We start from the raw sequence: 22765 nt of genomic DNA, 5'->3' as shown, positions 1-22765 counted from the left end.
TGTTAAAAGCTGTCACCAACTGCTTCCACCACTCTGTTAGACAGTGTACTTCAGGTACTCACCACTCTCTGGGTGAAAACTTGTCCCTTAGGACCTCTTAACTTTTACCCCAAATCTATGTCCTCTAGTTTTATCTATCTCTAATATTCTAATAAAAATAAACCAGTTAGCAATTGTTCATTTTTTGTTAACTAGGATACTGTGATATTAACATGGTTATTGCGGCAGTTACCATGTTATTATTACAGAACAAGTGACTGGGGTTCAAAGCCAGCACTCTCTGAAAGGAGTTTGTACATTCTCCCTGTGACGTGCACTGGTTTTTCCTGGGTCTTTCAATTTTCCTCCACCCTCCTAAAACTAGAGGTTGTAGGTTAATTAGGTGTAATTTGGCAGCATGGGTCTCAATGGCTTGAAATGGCCACCTATTTTAATTCCCCACCCCATTCCCTTGCCAACGTGTCTGTCCATGTTCTCACACACTGCCAGATTAAGACCACCCACAAATTGGAGGAACACCACCTCATCTTCTGTCTGGGTACCCTCCAACTGGATGGCATTAACATAGTCTTGTCCAGTTTATATTACCCATCTCCATCTCCACCCAATGTCTCCTTTCCTATAGCTTTCTCTCTCACTTCTTCTCTTTTCCCTCTGTCTCCTTTACCTCAGCTCTGCAGTCCCCCCCTCCCCCTATCAATTTCCAACTTTCCTTTCTCCTGGCCTCTTCACATCCAATTTGTCTGTTGGTCTGCACTCTTCCCCCTGCAATTTCTCTTATTCAGGTGCTGTCATTTGTTTTTCTTGTACCCTGAAGAAGGGCTCAGGCCAAAAGCATCAGTTATATATCTTTACCTCCTGTGGATGCTGCGAGACCTACTGAGTTTCTCCAGCATTTCTGTGTTTTCACTACAATCACAGCACCTGCAGACTTTCGTGTTTTACTCAATGACCGGAATCTGCTTCCATTGTGTTGTAAATAAAACAAATATAAAACACTGAGCATAGCAGTCAGTGCAAAGCTCTTTTACCATCAGCAATGGGGGTTCGAATCCAACATTGACTGTAAGGAGCTTGTACGTTCTCCCTGTGTCTGCGTGAGTTTCCTTCAGATGCCCCGGTTTTTTCCCACCCTTCAAAACATGCGGGAGTTGTAGACTAATTGGTGTATTTGGGGTGCATGGGCTCATGGGCCAGAAGGGTCTGTTACCATGCCGAATGTTTACATTCAAAGTTTTTACATTTTTTTTATTTAGATATACAGCATGGTAGAATGCTCTTCTGGACCACAAGCCCAAATATACCCATGTGACCCATGCTAAGCTTGGACATTTTTAGATTGTAATTAAAAATGTTACATGAAGTATCGTTAGACCTTGTTCCTTTCACCAATATCCTGGTTCTGTAGGATTTGAACATAGAAGGGTTAAAGTGGAACAACAATCGGATATTTTAAGAAATGTAAACCTCACTATTCCTTTTAATTTGAAAAAAATGTAATTACAAATACAATGTTCCATTTGTTTACCAGTTTCAATTGACACTGAGAATTTGTAACTGGTCCAGATTTGCTTCGAGAACAATAGAAAAGAACTAGGTTTCAGGGACTCTACTAGCACAGAATTGTGGCAGTTGTTGAAATTAAATAATTTGTTTGCAATAAAGGTAACATGTTCAAATTAACAAATAATAGCAATAATAAATGTCATTTCACTTCCAATGAAGTGAAATAACGTCACCTTCAGCATTGTAATTAGGACCTTGGAAAAGATTTTGAAGATCCTTTATTGCTCTTGGTCTGTTTCAATGACTCAACTTCTTGTCCAAGTTTTCCTTGATGACGTCAAGAAATTCTTCAGTGTACATGTAGTGCTGCCCTGGCTTTATACTAACAATGGAGGAAATGACAGCAGGTTAGTGAAAACGTTCAGCAACGTTTACAGCATTTCAGATCCCTTTAAAACTCTGGCACAAACACCAATTTGATATTTGCAACCAGACCCGTTTGGTGTCCATTGTTCTGTAACAATGTGTCCAAGTGACTTTTCCCAGTGACAAGCACAAGTACTTCATCGCTGTCTCAGTCTAAAATCACTCAAGGGGCAGAGCAAAAGGAAGGAAAGTGTAAGTTTGATTGGCGATGCCTTGCAATTGTGCACATGTCAGATTGCCCACTGACAAGAATGCTGCTTTTATTCAAAAAAATATTTACTGCATCTCACTGCTTTGCTGTCAGCAATGAATCCTGTCACTGGGATCCAAATACATTTTGTAAGCTACATTTCATTTAATAAGAATTTGTTTTTCTTAATCAGTATACTTTTCATTTGCTCATGTTTACCCAATTGTTATTTAATTATCTGCCAATAAGGGATCATGAATGTTATAAAATTCAGACATATGGAATATTGGGCTTCATTGCTAGAGGGATTGAATTTAAGAGCTGGGAGGTTCTGCAGCAAGTGGGTACTGAATACAATTCTAGTCTCCTTACTTGATAAAAGATACAGTAGCTCTGGAGTGTGCAGAGGAGGTTCACCAGGTTGATTTCAGAGATGAGGGGATTAGCCCATGAGGAGAGATTGAGTTGTCTGGGACTGTACTTGCTGGAATTCAGAAGAATGAGAGGGGATCTTACAGAAACATATAAATTATGAAAGGGATAGATATGATAGAGGTGGGAAAGTTGATTCCACTGGTAGGTGAGATTAGAACTAGGAGACATGACTAGCCTCAAGATTTGGGGGAGTAAATTCAGAATGGAGATGATGAGGAACCTAGAGAGCAGAGAATCTGTGGAATTCTCGGCCCAAGTAAACAATAGAGACTGTCTCATTAAATAGAATTAAGACACAGCTAGACAGATATTTGCTGAGCCAGGGAATTAAGGGTTATGCGGGGGGTGGGGGGGGGGGAAGATACATAGGCGGAGCTGAGTCCATAGTCATGATCTTATTGAAAGTGATGGGTCAGATAGCCTACTCCTACTCCTATTTCTTTTATTCTTGGGTTCTTAGAAGACCCAAAGGCCACAGAGGGCGGCATAGTTAGCATAGCGGTTAACACAAACACTGTTACAGCTCCAGCAATTGGGATTGGGGTTCCAATCCTGCGCTGTCTGTAAGGAGTTTGTGCCTTCTCCCTGTGTCTGCATGCGTTTCTTCCAGGTGCTCTGGTTTCCTTCAAAAACGTACTGGGGGTGTAATATAATGATTTCTCTCGGATTTCTATTTGAATATCTTTTTATTTGTAGATTCTCCATTGATTGCACCTTTTAAAAAAATCAACAACTTACTTCTGAAGGCCATAAATGCACGCTGCCAAATCCTTTGTCATGTCACCACTCTCTACCGTTTCCACGCACACCTGTTCGAGTACCTCAGAAAACCTAGGAGAACGTAATACAACATTAACATCCAACAGTTGTACTGCGATAAAAAGAACTGTTATCCTGAAAAGCACCATGTCACGGAGCAGGAGGAAATGAGTTTGCAGATCTCTTGCTTAGAAGTTGTTGTAAAGGTTAAAACCTTGTGTTTTCTGATTCTTAGTTAATTTTGTGCCTGTCTCATAAGATAGCTATTGTTTGTAGTGTTACCATAGTGACTAAGATGTGTTTGGTTCAGTGCGGACTAGAAGGGCCTAATGGCCTGTTTCCATGCTGTAATTGTTATATGTTATATGTTATATGTCATAATATCCATCCAGACTAATGGCTTCCTCATTATTCGACAATATGTGAAGGAAGCGTGAGCACGATAAATTTTTCTTTTAATTTTTGTATCTCTTTAAAGTTTGTGTATCTCTTTAAAAATGTTGATATCTCTATATACATTTTATCTCTATCATATAGTAAATGCTTTGTTATTCATCATTATGAAAGTCTTGTTGCGAAGCTATGCAAAATATTTATCAGTTTTATCAATGAATTAAAACTACATAAAATAGCAGTCACAGAGCTGGATTTGTTGGATTAAAAAGATTGAAATTTGGAATATCGCAGCTCACACTTTGGAAGATGTTACTTTGAAATTAGGATATATTATAATAAGGAAAGTATCGTCTATAGGTGTGTGCAGTCAAGATAAAAGTGCAACGAGCCACACACTGGGAGCATTAATCCCACTGGGCAGTTCACCCCAGCCAATGCTGCGAGAAATCTCTAAATCCCTTTGTTAAAGTTTATATGGCCCTAAATTCACCTGAAGCACTGCTTCCTTGAAAATAGTGTTGTCATTACTTGGGCTTCAATCAACAACCCAAAGTACCAGCTGTGCACGTTTCAGTACAACACAAAACTGGCATAAGTATGCAGGAAGTCTCAGTACAAGTAGATTGGATTGAACAAGTCTAAAAATGAACTGTACAAAAGGAGCATCCAGTTTCAGATAAGGATGAAAATAACATTAAAATAGGTAAAACGTGGTTTCAGTTGATGTTAAAGACTGATTGGAATGGAAATTAAATTGTCCTTTGGATATCTAGAAAAGAAGTCAGAATCTGCTGGGGTAGAGGGAGAAAGAGAGGTAATAAAATAGAGTGGTCCAGAAATTTTATGCAGCACATTTGTGTGGCAAATGATAGGATCACATCACACATAATCTGTGCAATTTGCTCATTCACAAAAGAATGGAGGTGATCAGATATGCTCAGTGACACCTGCTCACTTGAACAAGACTTGCTTTAATTTTTCTACCCATAAGTTCCAAGAACACGGGGCTCTCATTCAGAAGCAGCTTCACAACACACCTTCAACCCCCATGGCAGTTCTGAGACAGAGGAGACTAGCTCTTGGATCCACTGTCAAGTCTATCTCAAGTTATCAACTTATCCTTTCCTGCCAACACCCAGTTACACATTTGGTTCAGGTCTCCTTTGATCCCCCACACCTGGATTCTGACCCATATTTCCTTCATTCTGACTCCAGTATCCAATCTAGATCATGGTACCCTCCTCCTTGTCAATCCCAACTTTCCCTCTTCCAACAGTGACCAGAGTACAACTTCGATCACTTCAATTTCTCTGCATTTAAAGTTATGACCCTTCTTCTGACTGGATCAAGTTTAAAATAGTTTATTTCAGTGGATTTGCTTTATCTGATAATAAAATTGAAATGAATTGACAGAACAGCACATGATATTACCATAAACATAAATTCCAATCCCAAGAAATTTAATGTTGGACGAAAAGAGGAGAGTTTTCCCACTGAGGTCACTGGGTAAAACATTCAGGTCCCAATCTCTGTGGTCCCTTTGTAAACTCACTGTGTACATCAAAACCCAAACATTGACTTACTGTTTAAGTTGCTGATTGTTATCAAGCTTTCCTCTATGCTCCAGCCCTCGCGTCCAGGCAAAGATGCTGGCAATCGGATTTGTGCTAGTGGGTTTGCCCTGGTGATAAATTGAGATGTTATAAGTCATAAAATTGAGTGCTAAGTACAGTATGGTCTTGAAACACAATCCCAGAATGTGATATATTATGATACATAAGTATGAGGTCCCCTCACCAAACCTAAGAAACATGAACCTAAGAAATAGAAATAGGGATCAGACTATTGAACCTGTTCCACCATTCACATAGATGATGGCTTGTCCTGTGCTCACTGCCTTTATCACCAGATTTCATGGAGCTAGAAGTAGAGAATCCAAAAGCAGAATGTGCATTAACACATTTTTACTCATCTCAGATACAAATAACTGATTACCCTGAGACCACAGTTCCCATTTTCTCCGTAGGAGGCAGTCTTCCAGCACTGGTCCTGTTCATTGGCCTGCCTCTCAGAATCTTGCATGCTTCAGTAAAATAACTCTTGTCTTCAAAACTCCAGTTCTTCACATGGTCCAAAATTTCACAAAGCAAAGCAGACTGGAAGGCGGGCATAAATTGGACCACACTCCACAGATGTAATTCAGATCTAATTTTCATATCATGGATTTTATCTTTATTTTGGAAAGTCATGATAAATGTTTATGCCCATATATACTGGACACCACATTCATAGACTCGTTCCACTGTAACTACGTCCTCCTGCCAATGATGTTGCTCCAGCACTCCAAGAGGAAGAAAAGTTTAACTACAGCTCTAATTGCAAATCCACTGGAAGTCAACATCAGAATATAACAGGAAGTGCAAAAATAAACAGGCGAGAAGAGCAAAAGATTTAAAAGGGTCCATCCCACATCTTCTCTGACAACACAGCCAAGTGCAATTTATTAAACTTTTGTTATTCTTGCAACAAAAAGTCACTCCAATAATGCAAATGTTCAGTCCACGAATGAAGTTCGGTATTTTCATCTAAAGCAATCATTAGAAAATTTCTGGATGAACCAGCAAACAAGGATGCAGATTGTACTAATGTGGTAACAGGGAATCAAAGACAGGCCCAAGAGCAGAGCCATGGAATACACAGTGAAGGCACCCCAAGTTTCAGGAACATTGTTAATTATGTTACAGCGCATACACTTTGCTGTCATAGGAAACTGGATTTATTGCTAAGTAAGTTACAATTATAACATGCATCCATTGTTGTAACAGAAACTTCGACTCATTGTTAACTTAGTTACGCATCCTATTCTGGAATCAACCTCTATCTTGCCAGTAACTAGATATTTGTAACTCCCATTCTGCAATCAAAACAGTAAAATTAAGTTAATCAAGTTTCTGTAATTGTGTCCATTGAGAGTATAAGACCTGAATGAAAATCATGCTCGGGCGATCAGTTCTAATAAATCGTCTGTTGTTTTGAACACCAACTCTGCATGGTATTTCTCTTTACATTGACATGCAACTTAAGTTCCCTCAATCGCAGCTTACTTCCGATAATCAAATTGTGGATTCAGAGGAATCTCCCATGCTATAAGTTGTTTCCCTGAAACATGGTCCATATTTGCATATGCATCAACTAATGCAAGTTAAAAATATTTAATTGATACTTTTTGCAAATTTTTTAAGAGCAAGTTCTATTCCCCATTTCAAATTTTGTATAGCAATTTCTATTTCCTGAATGGCCATAATGCGAGGGTCAAGTGCATATTATGGCAGAGATAATAGCAAAGCATTTATATTAGAATGGACATATGCAGTAAAATTGGCAAACTTGCCTGTAGAAATGTGAGAGAAGAACTGATAATGAGCTTCAGCTTTAGAAAATAAGAACATACAGTTTTTTATTTGCAGGTTGTGCTCTTTCCCACACAAGGAGTTTGTTCACATGGCTGCAAGATGTGAACTACAACCACAACCCAGCTGTAGACACTCTCTGCATAATTTACAATGCAAGACACACACAGCAATGTGTGATCAATGGAGATGATCACCTCAGGAACTTTATTTTTGGTGAAGAGGGGAAGAGATCTGGCCAGGTTGGTGATTTATCAACAAAAAATATGGTCTGATCCTGTTACTTTCAATACTAGTTTGTACAAATGTTCTACTTGTATTTATAACATTATTGACAGTATGTATTAAACTAATAACAGTGAGTCATTGAGACCCACTGACAATATTCAAAGTAACTATTACAGCCTGTGTACACTGAATACCACCTGATGCTCATTTTAAATCCAACACCACCAGCTCCATTTGAACACATTCAACCAGCTTTAGAATGATGAGAGTAGATTTAAAATATAGAATTTTGAAGTTGTAGATCAAAAACACAAAATTTCTGGAATGAGAACACCCTTTTTTAGCATGCAGGTTCAGCTGCTAGGAAAGATGGATGGACAAAGCAATCTGTGCTGCATTATCTGTTAACTCTAGTCTGCTGGGCACTCACCTTCTGGTGCTCTCTGTAATGGCGAGTAACTGTTCCATGAGCAGCCTCGGCCTCAATTGTCTTCCCATCTGGACAAATTAGCACTGATGTCATCAGCCCAAGAGAACCAAATCCTGCAGAGAAAATGTCATTGTGACAATACCAGTCAGGGCATTAGAAAATATTAATGGGCCTTCCCCACAAGCCACTATATAACAAGTTATTGCAAGACAAAATGCACATAGTAATTTTCATCCACAATTAAATACACGAGATGAAAAATATCACTCTCACTCTCAATTAATACATGTAAATTCTGGAAAGTTACTTTTTTCTCTGATACAAAAGATATCTCGCCCCCCCCCCACCCCCCCCCCCCGCCGGAGAATTGAAACCGCCAGTATAGATAGAAAAGATTTGTGATCATTGAACTTCAATTAAAAATGCTAGAAATTGTCAGCAGATCAGAGAACAACAAGGGAGACAGAAACAGAGCTAAGGTTTTAGGCCCAGTAGCTTTTCTCTGTTGTTATGAAAAGTCAAAGATAAAGACGTACCAAATTGCAGGAGATGATGGAGAACAGGGGAGGTGGGACAGAGAAAGTAAAAGGTGTGTAGAGTATGGAGGACATTGAATGGACACAAGTGATGGCGGTGCAGACTGAAAGGAGTGGTATGAGGTCATTATCAATGGAAGACTTGGTGAGGTATACACAGGAAGACAGCATTATTCACTGAGCTTTGTAGGAATGAGTAAATGCCAAAAACAGAGGCTGGAGTGGCAATAGCATGAAGAATTAAAAGGACAGGCAACTAGAAACCATTATTGCCTTGCTGACTGAAGAGAGATTCTGTGCAAAGAGGTTACCCAATCTGCATTTGACATTTTTCTCCAGTTGGGAGGATGTCCATTGTGAACACTGAACACATTTCTCTAAATTGTAAATATATCCAACTGAAATGAGTCACTGTCTCATTGGAACATCCGAGATAGCGAAAAAGGAAGCTGATGTTAGAAAGGCAGGTGTTGCTTCTCCTGTGTGGCATCAGAAGGTGGCATGAGATGGGCAGAGGGTTTTAATAGAAATTGTAAACAGATCATGACCTCCTGGGAACTCTGAAGGTTGGAACGATTGTCTGTTTGTGATACCTTTTGGAGGGATCAGATATTAAAAAAATCATTCATTGCAATATGGAGACACTCCTTATTCTAGATTGGAGGAGAGTTGACAAGAAAGTTCAGAAAGCAAAAGCCATGCAGTTAAGAACCCAGTCAACTGTGGTGGAGAGGAGACTCTGTCTGCCATCTCTAGGCTCAAGAGCCATTTTTTCTCCCACAGTTTGTGAACATCCCTGTACTACAGAACCATGAACTACTTCAGAACAACCGAAAGACTAATAGTTTCAACACTATTGAAACATTTTTTTGTTGTGTTGCACTAAATGCAACTGTGAAAATTCATCTATCTTTTTACTTCATTGCATACAGTGATATTTTACTTTGTGCTATTGTTGTTACTATTTCTTACGTACCTGCGATGTTGCACCAAGAAAGAATTTTAGTGTATCTGCATGCATTACATGACAAACTCACAACACAATCTATCATCCTCTTTTGGTCAGCTCAGCTAACCTAGCAATGATCTGTCCATTTGTCTCTTTGCTACCCTCATATTTTCTGTAGCTCAATGCTTGCTTTAATTTTAACTTATCCTAGTTCCACTGGAAGTTATTTGCCCTAAAACATGGGCTAGAATTACTCATGATCATGCTCCTATATCATGTTCATTGTACGGTTCTAAGTTCATGGATGACTGGTTGAAGAGGACCAAGTCTTCCAGCAGCCAATAGGGCATCAAGTGCCGAGGCCCTGCTGATGCTCTTTCCTAATGCCTCTGAATATCTTAATTCAATTAATTAAACATTTGAAGATAATAGATTAAAAATTATGAATGTGGCCAAACCTGTACAAATGACTGGGGCATTGTAGATATGCTGGCCAAAGTTAAGGAGTCAGCCAATGTGTCCACTCCTTTCAACATTAAAATGATCAGGAATCCCTGGACTAGTGAAAAACCAAGGAGTAAAACAGGGTAACAATCTGACCTCCAGTGAGTTCTGAACTTCCATGTTACAGTATGCAGACACAAAGCCCAGAACCCACCACGCTTGAGTGCTCAGCTGTGAGGTGGATGGGATTTAGTCTGTACCTTATTTCTTGTTCTCTCACTCCCTCTCCATGTGCATCTGACGTGTGTGGATTTCTGGGATTCTCTCCCTAAAAAATTCTGTCTTCTGCAATATTTTACTTTTGCCTCATCACACATTTATTTGATGGTCCCACAGGTGTTAACCATCTTTAATGAAGGAACATTTACAAAGTTCCCAAGGAAAGCTGTTTCAATTATGGTAGGAACTAAGAACGATAAAAAAAAAGCTACATCTCGAGAAAATTCCAAGAGCAAAAATTAGACTAAAAATTAAATAATCTAATTTACGACAGAAACTTATGTAAGCATACACTGTAATACAATTTTTCAGCTTTGTGCTTTACCCTTAATAGCAGAAGGGCATTCTGTGTCTATTGGGTTTATTTACCACATGTCCCACTAGTCATGCAGGAACTGGCCATTTAGAACCATTCATGAGGATGTTTTGTACAGAGGCGTGATCCAATGATATTATCGAGATTAGGATAGGACGATGAGACTTTCACCCAAATCATCCAGAACCAGAATGAGGCCATAAGAAATTGGAGCAGAAGTAGGCTATTCAACCCATCCAGTCTACCATGTTATTTAATCATGACGGCCCTGCTGCCAAGCCTTCTCCACATAACCTATGATGCCCTGGCTAATCAATACACCCAATGACAACCTCCATAAGCCACCTGTAGCAACAAATTCCACAGATTTACCACCCTCTGGCTAAATAAATTCCTCTGTTCTAAACGAAAGCTCTTCAATCCTGAAGTTGTGCCCTCTTGTCTTGGACTCTCCCACCACGGGAAACAACCTTTCTACATCTACTTTGTCCATTCCTTTCCACATTCAAAATGCTTCAATGAGATTCCCCCCCCAAATCCCCTAAATTCCAATGAGTACAGGCCAATAGCTGTCAAACACTCTTTCTATGATAACCCTTTCATCCCCGGAATCATCCTCTGAACCCTCTCCAATATCAGCACATCCTTTCTTAAATGAAGAGCCCAAAACTGTTCACAATGCTCCAAGTGAGGTTTCACCAGTGCCTTATAAAGACTCAACATCATATCGATGCTCTTATATTCTATCCCTCTTGAAATGAATGCCAGCATTGCATTTGCCTTATTCACTACCGACTTAACCTGCAAATTTACCTTCAGGGTATCCTGCACAAGGACTGCCAGACACCTTGGTATCGGGGAATTTTCAATTTTCTCCCCATTTAAAAAGTCTGTCCATGAATTTCTTTTACTGAAGGGACAACATTGTATTTCATTTGCCACTTCTCTGCTCATTTTTCTAATGTGTCAAAGACCTTCTACCTGTACCTCCACCTACATTCGTATCATTTGCAAACTTAGCCTCAAAGCCATTCATTCCATATTTTAAATCACTGAAATACTACATTAAAAGATCAGCCCCAACACTGACCACTGTGGAACACCACTAGCAACTGGCAGCCAACTAGACTATGATGCCTGTATTCTGACTCTCTGCTTCCTGCCAATCAGCCAAATGATCTATCCATGATATTATGTTTCCTGCTATCCCATGAGCTCTTCTTAAGTAGCCTCATGATTGGCACCTTGATAAAGACCTTCTGAAAATCCAAATACATAACATCCACTACAACTCCCCTATCCATCCTGTTTTAGTCACTTCTTCAAAGAATTTTAACAGGTTTGTCATTCAAGATTTTCCCTTAAGGAAGCCATTCTGGCTTTGGCCTACCTCAAGATTCAATTTATTGTCATGTAATAAAAAGTGTCACATTACACAAAATTGCTTTTGTTTGCTGTAAAGCAGCCAGATTCACCAAAGGCAGAAATTGCCTGAAGAGCCTCTGACAGAGAAAGAAGCAAAAGAAAGTCGTGTCACCCCCCCCCCCCCCACTCCCAAGTCATCGAGCGGCCGTGGATTCCCCTCCAGCACTCCTGCAGCTTCATCAGCCACACAGAGTCCAGCCCAAACCTTCAGCAACCTGAGCTTCAGATCCAAGCCTCCAATACGAGAAGGAACCCTTCTGTGCCCTCAGCACCCTCTCGCATCTTGGTTCCGATACCTGGTATCCTGTCAGCCAGTTTGAAGCCTGTCTGCAGCCTGCTGCAAGTCCCTTGACCACAGTCTCAAACAGCCCACAGCTGCCATGGGTTCCTCACCTCGAGTCACCAGCAGCCCACTGCCTGTGTGAGTCCTTCAGCCATAAAACCTCGCTCTGGTCTGCCACCATGATCACCGTCCCATCTCCTCTGTTTTTTACTTCTCAGATGTTGGTGGTCCCCTCATTTTCTGGAGCCTTGCACCAGTCCTCCGCTTTCCTGGAGACTGCAACCCCTTATGGCTGCTGCCGATCATAGGCATTCTTGGGTGCAGACCCCGTGGTCATGGAATTTTAAATAAAACTATTGTTAGCTCCTTTAACAGGCCATTCAAAGCATATACAGATGGACTATGCTTTTGGACCCCTTGGGAGCACTATGGCTCTGCTCCCCGCTCTTCGTGTTACAGCAGTAGCACCAAGAACACCTAGACTATCGACTCCAACAGCTTCCCAACCACTAATGTCAGGTTAATTTCCTTACAGCTGCTTCCCTCCTTTCTTGAACAGTGGGGTGACATTTGCAATTTTCCTGCTGCTGGGACCATAACAGAATTTATTGATTCCTGAAAGATCATTTTCAATACCTCTACAAACTCTACTGCTACTTCTTTCAGTACCCAAGGGTGCACTCCATCTGGTCTAGGAGACTTAGCTACCTTTAGCCCATTCAGCTTTCTGAACATCTTCTCCCTTGAAATAGTATTGGCACTCACTTTCCTTCCCTGATACCCTTAGATATCCGGCTTACAGCTAATGTCTTCTACATTGAAGATGGATGCAAAATACTTGTTTAGTTCCTCTGCTATTTCTTGTGTCCCATTATTATTTCTCCAGCATCATTTTCTGGTGGACTTATATATACTCTCACCTCCCTCTTACTTTTTATATATTTGAAGAAGCTGTGACAGAATATAGATATATTTTTGGGAGATAAATTGGGGCAAGGTTTTAGTGTAGGTCACATACAAACACTTTAAAACAGATCTTATTTAAAATTGTGGAGCTCTGCTAATGCTAGACATGTTGGGGCCAACAGTCATTGCAAAAGCTTTGGAGAGTACCCAAGAGATTTCACTAATGGATTGTTGTTTACAAAAAGGCAACAGATAAAAGAACTTGTCAGGGCCGTATTCTGTCTGGAGTGGAACTTGTTGTTCTAGAAGAGTCATGTGGTTTTGGAAGCAGAGAGAGTCAAACAGGCTTTCTCTCTGAGAGAGAGATAGAGAGAGAGAGAAGAGAGAGGGAGGGGGGGACAGACTGTTACTACAGATGTATAGTCAGCAGCAGCAACTGGGACTGGAACAGGACAAGCTGGTAAGCTTGTGGAAAACCCCATTTGGAACAAGGGTTGTGAGTGATAGTTCAGCCTGGTTAAAGCCCTTGTGGTTCATGCAAGAGGAGAGGACTGGCTGTGAAATGTTTCACTTGAAATAAAAGAAACAGAAAGGAACTCCGTGGTGACCTGAAAGAGGTTATCATCTGGAGAACCCTGAGGGAGCAAGACACTGAAGTGGCTGATTAAAAAGGAATCAGTTGTGGGTGTCCTGGAACAGCAAATATCTTTCTGAAAACTGACAAGAACCTTCCTGAGCGGTAACCATTTACCTTTCAAGCACCAAAGTCTGGTGAACTTTATAAATGTTAAATTCTGTACACAGTGTAAGAATTGCCTGCAACCAGTGAAATTGGAGGAATGAGAAGTGAGATTGGACTAAGAAACAAAGAACTTTTCTGAACTTACACATTACACACACATGAGCTTAGAATTTAAGTTAGGTGAGTTAAGTCAATAGTGATAAGTTAAAGTGTGATTCTGTTCTCATGTTTAAAGATAATTAAAAGCAACTTTTGTTTAAGTAACCATTCATCTTGGTGAATATCTATTGTTGCTGGGTTTTGGGGTGTTCTGGGCTCGTAACAAAGCCTTTTGTCAGGCCAAAGGTTAAACGCCTGCTGTTTAATTGGAGCATCAGATCCGATGATCCACCATCAACTGCTAGACTCTTCTGCTTAGCACTTGTTCTCATTGTTAAAAATAAAACATTTACAATTTCTATTTCCACCCTTTTTCTTTCTCAACCACTTCACCTCAAACCCCACGTTTTCTCCAACCCCACAACCCTGAAGCAAAACACACTCTTGTAAAACAACCGCAGAGCCATAACTCGCTGCATCATCCACGATGAATGATTATGCTTGGCTAAATGGAAACGTTTGAACACATACACAAATTTGTTATCCTTACTGTGAACAGCAGTCAAGAGGGAGTATCACAAATCTCCATGAAGACGGTTGTGAATATTGTGATGGTTAAACTGTGATTTGGGCTTATTCCTCATTATAAACTGTCAGCAGCTACAAAAAACCATATTTCCTGTTTGTGCCACTTCTGTATGAGAGAATGTCTTTTTAATTTGAGGGATCTTTTTCACTTCATTAAAGTAACTTTCGTCCATGTGAAGGAATGAAACATTCAGTTGCTCATTTGATAATCCTGAGATATTGGCCACACAGACATTCACCGTCCATTCCTAGTTTCCACAGAAATGAAGAAGCAATGAGGAGTTGGAGGTCCAGCATGGATGACAGATTTCCTTCCTGAAGAACCAGATGGCATTCAACAATAATCCAGTAGATTTGTGGCTGCTTTCACTAAGAAAACTTCATTAATTTATTTACTCCAGATTACTGCAGGTACCATGGGGATCTTAACTAGTGCCTGTGGATCAATGTGGGGAATCTCTGAATGCTGGAATAGTAACTAACTATTAGGCCACTATATCCCTGAAATGGACTTCATTAGAACATCCATTACCACACAAGTTTTTAACACCTATTTTATACAGCATGATAGGCTATCTTTACACAAAACATCTTTAACATCAATAAAATCTCAAAATACTTCACAACAAAAGCAAAACAAAAGCAAACACAGAGCCACAAGAAGGAACTGAGAAAGAATGACTAAAACAAAGATAGTGGGGTTTGAAAGGTGAATTGTAAAAGGCAGAGATTGAGCCAAAACTCCAATAGCCAAAGGAAATAAGATGCAAGGACTACTGTCAAATACCAAGGTCTTTTGGACAAAGGACAGAAGTAAAAATTATAAAGAAAGGATAGTGAAAGGATGGCTGCCCCAATGTTGAAAGGGCAACTCATTTAGAACTTGAGGTTAAATGAGCTTTTGGAATGTCATGAAGGCAATGAGTGATCAAAAGGTAGAATGAAAGCTGGCAAATGTTATGATGATAAAGAATTGGAGGATGCCCTCGTGACTTAGCAGTTCAAAGCATGTGAAGAAACAATCACATAACATTAGGGTCATATTATACAGGAGGTATCAAGAATATAGAAATTGCAAAATGGGAGTGGAGGCTTGGGAGGGGCCAAGAGATGGCAGGGCATAAGCATGTCTGTTGGGTCAACTATTTACTTGGACTTATAAGAGATGATTGCCTTGATGGCAGTTTCTGCTCGCAGAAGTAACGAGTTTGAGTGAAAACTAACCCAAGAAATGGGAAGAGCAGAGACACAGCACCATAGATTGGTAATAATAAAGCAATTCAGATTTACATGGATGGTTATAAGCTGTAAAATGATTCTGAAAATAAATGCAAAACTTCCTGTGTAAATAATGTCATCAATGCCTTTTGGTACAGGAAACTAAGCAAAGCTGAAAGGAATAAGTCCACATGATGTGAAATACAACCCACCATTTGCAGTACGACAAGAGAAGAGCTGTCTAAAAGGCACAAAATTGCAACTCAGGTCATGGGGGAAATCAATTCATGCAAAATTTGACACCGCATCAGATAATGATTCCATAAAATGTTTGGGCAAACTTAAGGAAGGAGAGAGGAAAAGAATATTCATTAATGCAGAGAAGTGTCAAGCAAGTTCCAAAGAAATCAGACAGTCAAATAATTTGCAATTGATTCCACAGCAACCAAATTAACTATATCTGCAATGGACAAGATCTCCCCCAATATTATCTGCTGAACCACAAAGCACTATTAACAATCAACTCAGCATTTTTTATATATAAAAGATTGCAAAACAGTTATAAATGTTTTGTACGTTTTCACTTGGCAATTACCTTGTGCCAGGATGTCAGACTGAACATCTCCATCATAGTTCTTACAAGCCCAGACAAAACCTCCCGAGGACTTCAGCATCTGTGCCACCATATCATCGATTAGGCGATGCTCGTACCAGATACCTAGCTTATCAAATGCTGCTTTGTAATTACTGTTGGAGCAAAAACAGAAGGCAAACCTTAAATGTCTAACCAACCTATTAAGCCATCTAGAGTTGAATAAAACACAGTTACATCAGCCTACCATCAAAAGGGTGAATGTGCATTATCAACATCTAATACAAGCTCAGTTTTTTACAACTTTGGAAGTTTTGTTAAGGTGTATTGCAGTCCCCACCCTCACTGGATTCTTCTGTTCTCTTTCCTCTCCCCAAACTTCCGCTGGCTCCACCTGGTCTCTATCCCTCCATTCCAGCACTGTCAGGCTTTGTCTTCTAATCACCCACTCCACCCCCTTCCTGCACTAGCCCCATTTCTTTTTCTCATTCACACTCACTCTCTCTCTCTCCCCTTCACTCATCTGCCATTCCTCCACCTACTTGGCCAATCCTGTGTGAAGCCTCTGTCTCACCTCCCACCCTGACACTCTGTACACTGCTTCTGCACTAACTTTCCTCAGAACTGATGAAGAGTTTCAGAACAAAACATTGCCCATTCTTTTTCTCCCAATGATGCTGCTTGGACCACTGAGTTCCTCCAGCAGATTGTTTTTGTACCCCAGCAAGTTTACTACTGATTCTCCATACCACAAGAACATTAATCGTAAGAGCATTTCAACTGAGAAATTCTGTAGGTTCTAATTCCAAGGTATTCCCAACAATAATTACATAAAACACAGAAAATGAGAACAGGAGAAGGCCATTCAGCCCTTTCAACTAACTCCACATTAAATAAGATTATGGTTGGCCGATCATACAACTTCAGTACTCTATTCCTGCATTTGGTAGAAAATGCTCCAGGCATGTAACTTTCATAGCATTGGCCATGTACTAGTATCCTTCAGGAACAAAAAAATTTCATAAATTGTGGCTAGAATGACCCCTGCTGGAAATTGGTTATATTGGTCTATTTCTATTTCTTGTGCTCTCTGGTCAGTATGTTTAAAGCTTAATAGAGTTTATAATAGTGCCATTCGGCAAGATCATATGACATAGGCTCAACAATACTTTCCTGTCCATTCCAATAACCTTAAGCTCACTTATGGACTGAAAACATTTTGGAGCAGACTCGATGGGCTTACTTCTGCTCCTATATCTTGCATCTACCTTAACCTTGAAAGTACGTAATGATTCTGTCTCCACAGCTCTGGGGCATAGGGAATTCCAAAGACTCATGACTCTCAAAGTAAAAATTCTTGCTTGATTTTAAATTAGTACACATTTTACTAGAAAAAAATTCTCATTAGGGGAAACATCCTCTTGGCATCCATCTTGTGAGGCTCGTAATGCTCTAAGAAATGGGCATTTCCTTTCATCTATTTAGTTGTCTACAAGTTCCATTTGTTTAGACAAATTTAGTGAGATGGTATTTAGTTAGAAGACTCGGAATAAGTCATGATATATTTTCTAATGGGGCTGTCGATAACAATTTACTAGCTCGCCTTTAACATTTCACAAGCACATTTATCCTTTAATGGCTCAAAGGTCAAACATTAAGCAAAATAACAGGGTCTCGAAAGGAATGACCCAAAAAAACACCAGTTCCAAAAGAAAAGTTGGAATAGAGGGTAATTTTGTTTAACTTAATTAAATGCAAAAAGTGCAAAGGAGGACAAGTTTATTATTAGTTTATTTCCATCCCTGTTCACTACTGATGATATCCTTTCATATAACAACCATCACAGGTAAATTTAGAAATCAGAATTTTTAAAATGGCAGAATTACTTACATTGTAGTGCAAGACTGAACTAAGAGTAGATTTAATAAAGTTTTAGAAAATTATTGACAAGTTAAGCAAGTGTAATTCGGGGAAACTGTTAACCAATGACAAATATTATCAAAGGATTCAAATTTAAAATAATTGGTCACATATACACAGGGACATGAACTGGAGCAGTGGTTCTCAAACTTATTTTTTCCACTCACTTACCACTTTAAGTCTCCTCTATGCCATAGGTGCTATGTGATTAGTGAGGAATTGCTTAAGGTGGTATGTGGGTTGAAAGAAAAAGTTTGAAAACCACTGTTTTAATCATACCTAATTGACTCGTTATGTGCACGGTTTCACAACTCCAAAGAAAATAGGCCAATGACAATTTTTCTCAAGCAAAATACTTGGAACAATTGGGTAATAATTGGGTTTAGAGCAGTGATTCTCAACCTTCATTTCCCACTCACATAGCACCTTAAGCAATCCATTACTAATCACAGAGCACCGATAGCACAGGGCTTACTTAAATTGGTATGTGAGTGGAAAGAAAAAATTTGAGAACCATTGAATTAGAGTATACTTCAAAGGATGGTAGAACCATATTAAATTAGAACTTACTAAAGGAAATTGGTTATATTACTGAAAATATAAAATGCAGGCTGCAGAAGCAGAAGAATGGAATAAAATGGACAATGCTTTCAATTAACTGGTTAAAAACACTGAATATTCTTGTCTTTTTCTAGCTCTTGATTATCAATGCTGAAATAGAGCAGTATGGACTATTCATCACTTTTCTTATACAGAGAAAAGATGCATTAAATGCACAGAAACAAATATGATTACTAATAGTTTTAGATATTAAATTATATTACACAATACTCCCACAAATAGAGATCATTCTTTGTGAATTCTCCAAAACAATATTCAAATTGGTTATGAATCTGACTCTAATCATTAATTAGAGGAGATAACTTGGGCAGAAAATTGCTAAAGCTTGCATTTAATTTTTTAATTCTTAGGGACACTCACTCTATATTCACTTTTCTTTCTGTATCTATTCATCAGTTTTAGTAGCCCCTTATAATTCTCAATAGAAGATTTGTTTTTGCAAATTATATGTTCGCATCTATCCTTTTTTTTCCTTTCCTTTTCTTCATGTACAGTATTTCACATTTTAGTTGTACAAAGTGGCAAGGCCAGCATTTCTTACTTGTCTCCATTTCTCCTGAGAATCATCTTCAGAAGTCTATATCACTAGGGCATTAGATGGGGAGCTCCAAGACTCTTCCCCAATAAGAAATGGCAAAATATTTCCAAGTCAGGATGGTGAGCAACTTGGGTGAAGAAATTAATGGTCCCTAGGTGCCTCATAATTATACTTTCTATATTTATTTACAAGATGGGAGGCCATTCAACCCAAAGTCAGGTCTCACAGCAATCTCATTGTGTCTCTTATTTCACTTGCCCATCTAATGACTCTCCTACCACCCACATATACTAGACATTAATTTACAGCAGCCAATCAAATCCACAGAATGCAATGTTTTGGGGATTTGAGGTCAGAACATCCAGAGGAACGCCAGGTGTTCACAGAGAGAGTAGGCAACATCTACATAGAAAGCATCGGAGGGCAGGATCAATGACATTGTGCCTGCTGCCATCATCCTTCTAGATTGTGGAGGTTGTAGATTCAGGACATTCTGTTGAAGCTGCATGGGTTGATTGCTGGAGCGCCTTGTATAGCTGGCACACACTGCACATACAAATTGGTCACATAAATCTTAGAACAGATCATTATGATTGACAGCAGGAAATTTATCTAAACAAAACATGGCTAATGTGTGCAAAATGTTCCAAAAAAACAGAGGTAAAATCCTACAATAATGCAAATTTTTTGTAAGTTGGGAAGTGGTGGTTATGGTGGATTGGGGGGGGGGGGGGGAATTGTTTTCAGGCGATGAATAAAAGATTGACTGCAGCATCTTTCCCCCTCAAGCCTGGATAAGGAGGTTTTATTTATGGTTTCCAGCTTGTGAGATGAATATCAATCTGTTGCAACTAAAAAGAAAGAATGAATAGAATGGGAAGAGTACAGACATGCTATTATTTGTAATAGGGAACTTGTACCACAATGTTAATGACCAAGTCCATGCATGTGATGTAGAGATCAATTAATCCCCTTATTCTCCATAATATTATTTCTATCTTACTTCAATAAAGGATAAAACACATGAAGATTCAATTAAACTAAAATTTACATTAGTATCACTTTACAACCATAACCATCTTCAATAACCTGTATTTAACAAGTCTGAAATGAAGAAAAATATTTCTTTTATTAGCTTTTCAGGGAAAACTTACAGGTCAAAAATTTCCTGGAATATATCCTTAAACCTTCCATCATAGGCCTTCATAATGGTGTTTTTGGTACTCATATAAAGAGGCCATTTCTTGGAGAGGGCATACTGAAAGCAGCTGTGTGCAAATCCTGTAATAGACTAGGTACAAAAAAGGGAACATATTATTCCAATCAGATGATATGTATGAGCTGAGATGCCAAGTTTTAGTGGACAAAATGTTAGTTAGACCACACCTGGACTATTGTATTATAGGGAGCTAGAGTGCAGAAAAGATCCACAAATATAGTGCAGGAAGTCGAGAGCTTGAGTTCGAAGGACAGGCTGGGAATGCTTTAACTGGAACCTTAGGAACCTGCTGAGGGTGAGTTTGATGGTGTTGAAGACTGGTGATCAAGATCTCTAGAGGAAGTCCAGGTACAACCTATGGAAGGCCATCTTCAAAGGACATCACACTTTAAATCATGAAAAATGCATGTAATTAGATTCTTGCCAGCTATGGCAGGGATTGCAGGCCATTATGTCCGACAAGGCTAGGCAGAACACCATAAATGGCTGTGATGCTTCACTACCTAATGAACTGGACATCTTTTATGCTCCCTTTGAGAAGGAGAACTCAAAAAAACAAATGAGAGTCCCTGCAGAAGTTGATGACACTGTGATATCTGTCTCTGAGGCCAACATCAGAACATCTTTCAAGAGGGTGAATCCTCACAAGGCATCAGACCCTGATGGCGTACCTGGCAGGGTACTGAAAATCTGTGCCAACCAACTAGCCCAAATGTTCACAGACATTTTCAATCTCTCATTGCTGCAGTTGGAGATTCCCACCTGCTTCAAAAAGGTTCAAAAGTCAGTGGTTCTCAACCTTTTTCTTTCCATTCACATACCACTTTAAGTATTCCCTATGCCATAGGTGGTCTGTGATTAGTAAGGGATTGCTTAAGGTGGTATACGAATGGAAAGAAAAAGCTTGAAAACCACTGTTTTAATCATACCTAATTGACTCGTTATGTGCACGGTTTCATAACCCCAAAGGAAATGGGCCAATGACAAATTTTCTCAAGCAACATATTTCAGTAACAATTGGGTCAAGAGCAGTAATTCTCAACCTTCCCTTCCCACTCACATACCACCTTAAGCAATCCCTTACTAATCACAGAGCACCGATGACACAGGGATTACTTAAAGTGGTATGTGAGTGGAAAGAAAAAGGTTGAGAACCACTGACATAAATCATAATGGTGCCCAAGAGAGCAGAGTGAGCTTCCTCAATGACTATTGGCCAGTAACATGCTCATCTACTGTGATGAAATGCTTTGAGAGATTGGTCATGGCCAGAATTAACTTATACACAAGTAAAGATCTGGACCCTCTGCAATTCACCTACCATCACATCCACTCCACACCACATGCATTAACACTGGCTCTCCACTCAACTCTGGATCACCCAGACAACAGGAGCACATACATCACACTACTCTTCACTGACTGCAGTTCAGCTTTCAACACCATTATACCATCAGTACTGGTGAACAAGCTCCAAAACCTGGGTCTCTGCACCCCCTTCTGAAATTGGATTCTTGACTTCTTCATCAGAAGACTGAAGTCCCTATGAATCGGAAACAACACCTCCTCTTCATTGACAATCAACATAGGTGCACCTTAAGGATGCATGCTTAACCCACTGCTCTACTCTACACATGACTAGGATGGCCATTTCCAAATCTCCAAAATGGAGGAAAATCCCTCTAAGTTATGCACGCATGTGTGCACACAAATGGAAGTGCTGTGTGCACGTTTGTATCTGTATGCGTGCGCACACGAAACATGCACAGCTTAGAGGGAACATAGCGTCAGAAAACTCAGAAGAACAAAAAAGTCAACCACTCTATCACCAACTCTCCACACCTCCACTGTCCACTGCATTAACATAATGTTTTTTTTAATTATTGAAATTTAAACAACCATTTCCATGTGTCTCAGAAATTAAACATATATACCATATATTCATATTTGCCATGATTTTCCACATTTTATTTGAGATATATGAAAAGTCTAAAGGACAATAAATTCATGGTCTCTAATGAGGTGAAAATGCTGTGGTATGGGTAAAAATGTGTTTAAAAGGAATGTACTTAAAAGATGTTTATAAGATGTGTTCAAAAGGTGTCTAAAATAGTAGAAACCCATATTATGTGAAAAAGGGTTAAAATGCCAAAATGTTTTTAATTCATTAATTGTTTATTTCATTCTTTATTGATAAGAATGGAACCATAATAGTATTATAGTGTCTCCGCCCACATTACCCAGGGGGAATTGCATTATGTCCCTCATTCGAGTAAACACTCCCACTGAGGAAACATCACCTGATCAATT

At 39.4% G+C, this 22765-nt stretch overlaps 1 protein-coding gene across 2 annotated transcripts in view; it reads right to left on the bottom strand.

Annotated features, from left to right (window-relative positions):
• Positions 1 to 1478: 1478 nt before the first annotated feature.
• Positions 1479 to 22765, bottom strand: part of LOC138763145 (isocitrate dehydrogenase [NADP], mitochondrial-like) — a 78690-nt gene continuing 57403 nt past the window's right edge. For both annotated transcript variants that reach the window (XM_069936838.1, XM_069936849.1), the window contains 6 exons: positions 20391 to 20527; positions 16161 to 16312; positions 7781 to 7893; positions 5296 to 5393; positions 3296 to 3388; positions 1479 to 1888 (listed from right to left, as the gene is read on the bottom strand). In XM_069936838.1, the coding sequence (XP_069792939.1) occupies positions 1804 to 1888; positions 3296 to 3388; positions 5296 to 5393; positions 7781 to 7893; positions 16161 to 16312; positions 20391 to 20527 (678 nt within the window). In that variant the 3' untranslated portion in view covers positions 1479 to 1803. The remainder of the gene's footprint in view (positions 1889 to 3295; positions 3389 to 5295; positions 5394 to 7780; positions 7894 to 16160; positions 16313 to 20390; positions 20528 to 22765) is intronic.

The sequence above is a fragment of the Narcine bancroftii genome, chromosome 1 (assembly GCF_036971445.1).
Source record: "Narcine bancroftii isolate sNarBan1 chromosome 1, sNarBan1.hap1, whole genome shotgun sequence".
NCBI classification, from domain to species: Eukaryota; Metazoa; Chordata; class Chondrichthyes; order Torpediniformes; family Narcinidae; genus Narcine; species Narcine bancroftii.
The sequence above is the reverse complement of the archived record's forward strand: the minus strand, read 5'-3'. Positions and strand labels throughout refer to the sequence as shown.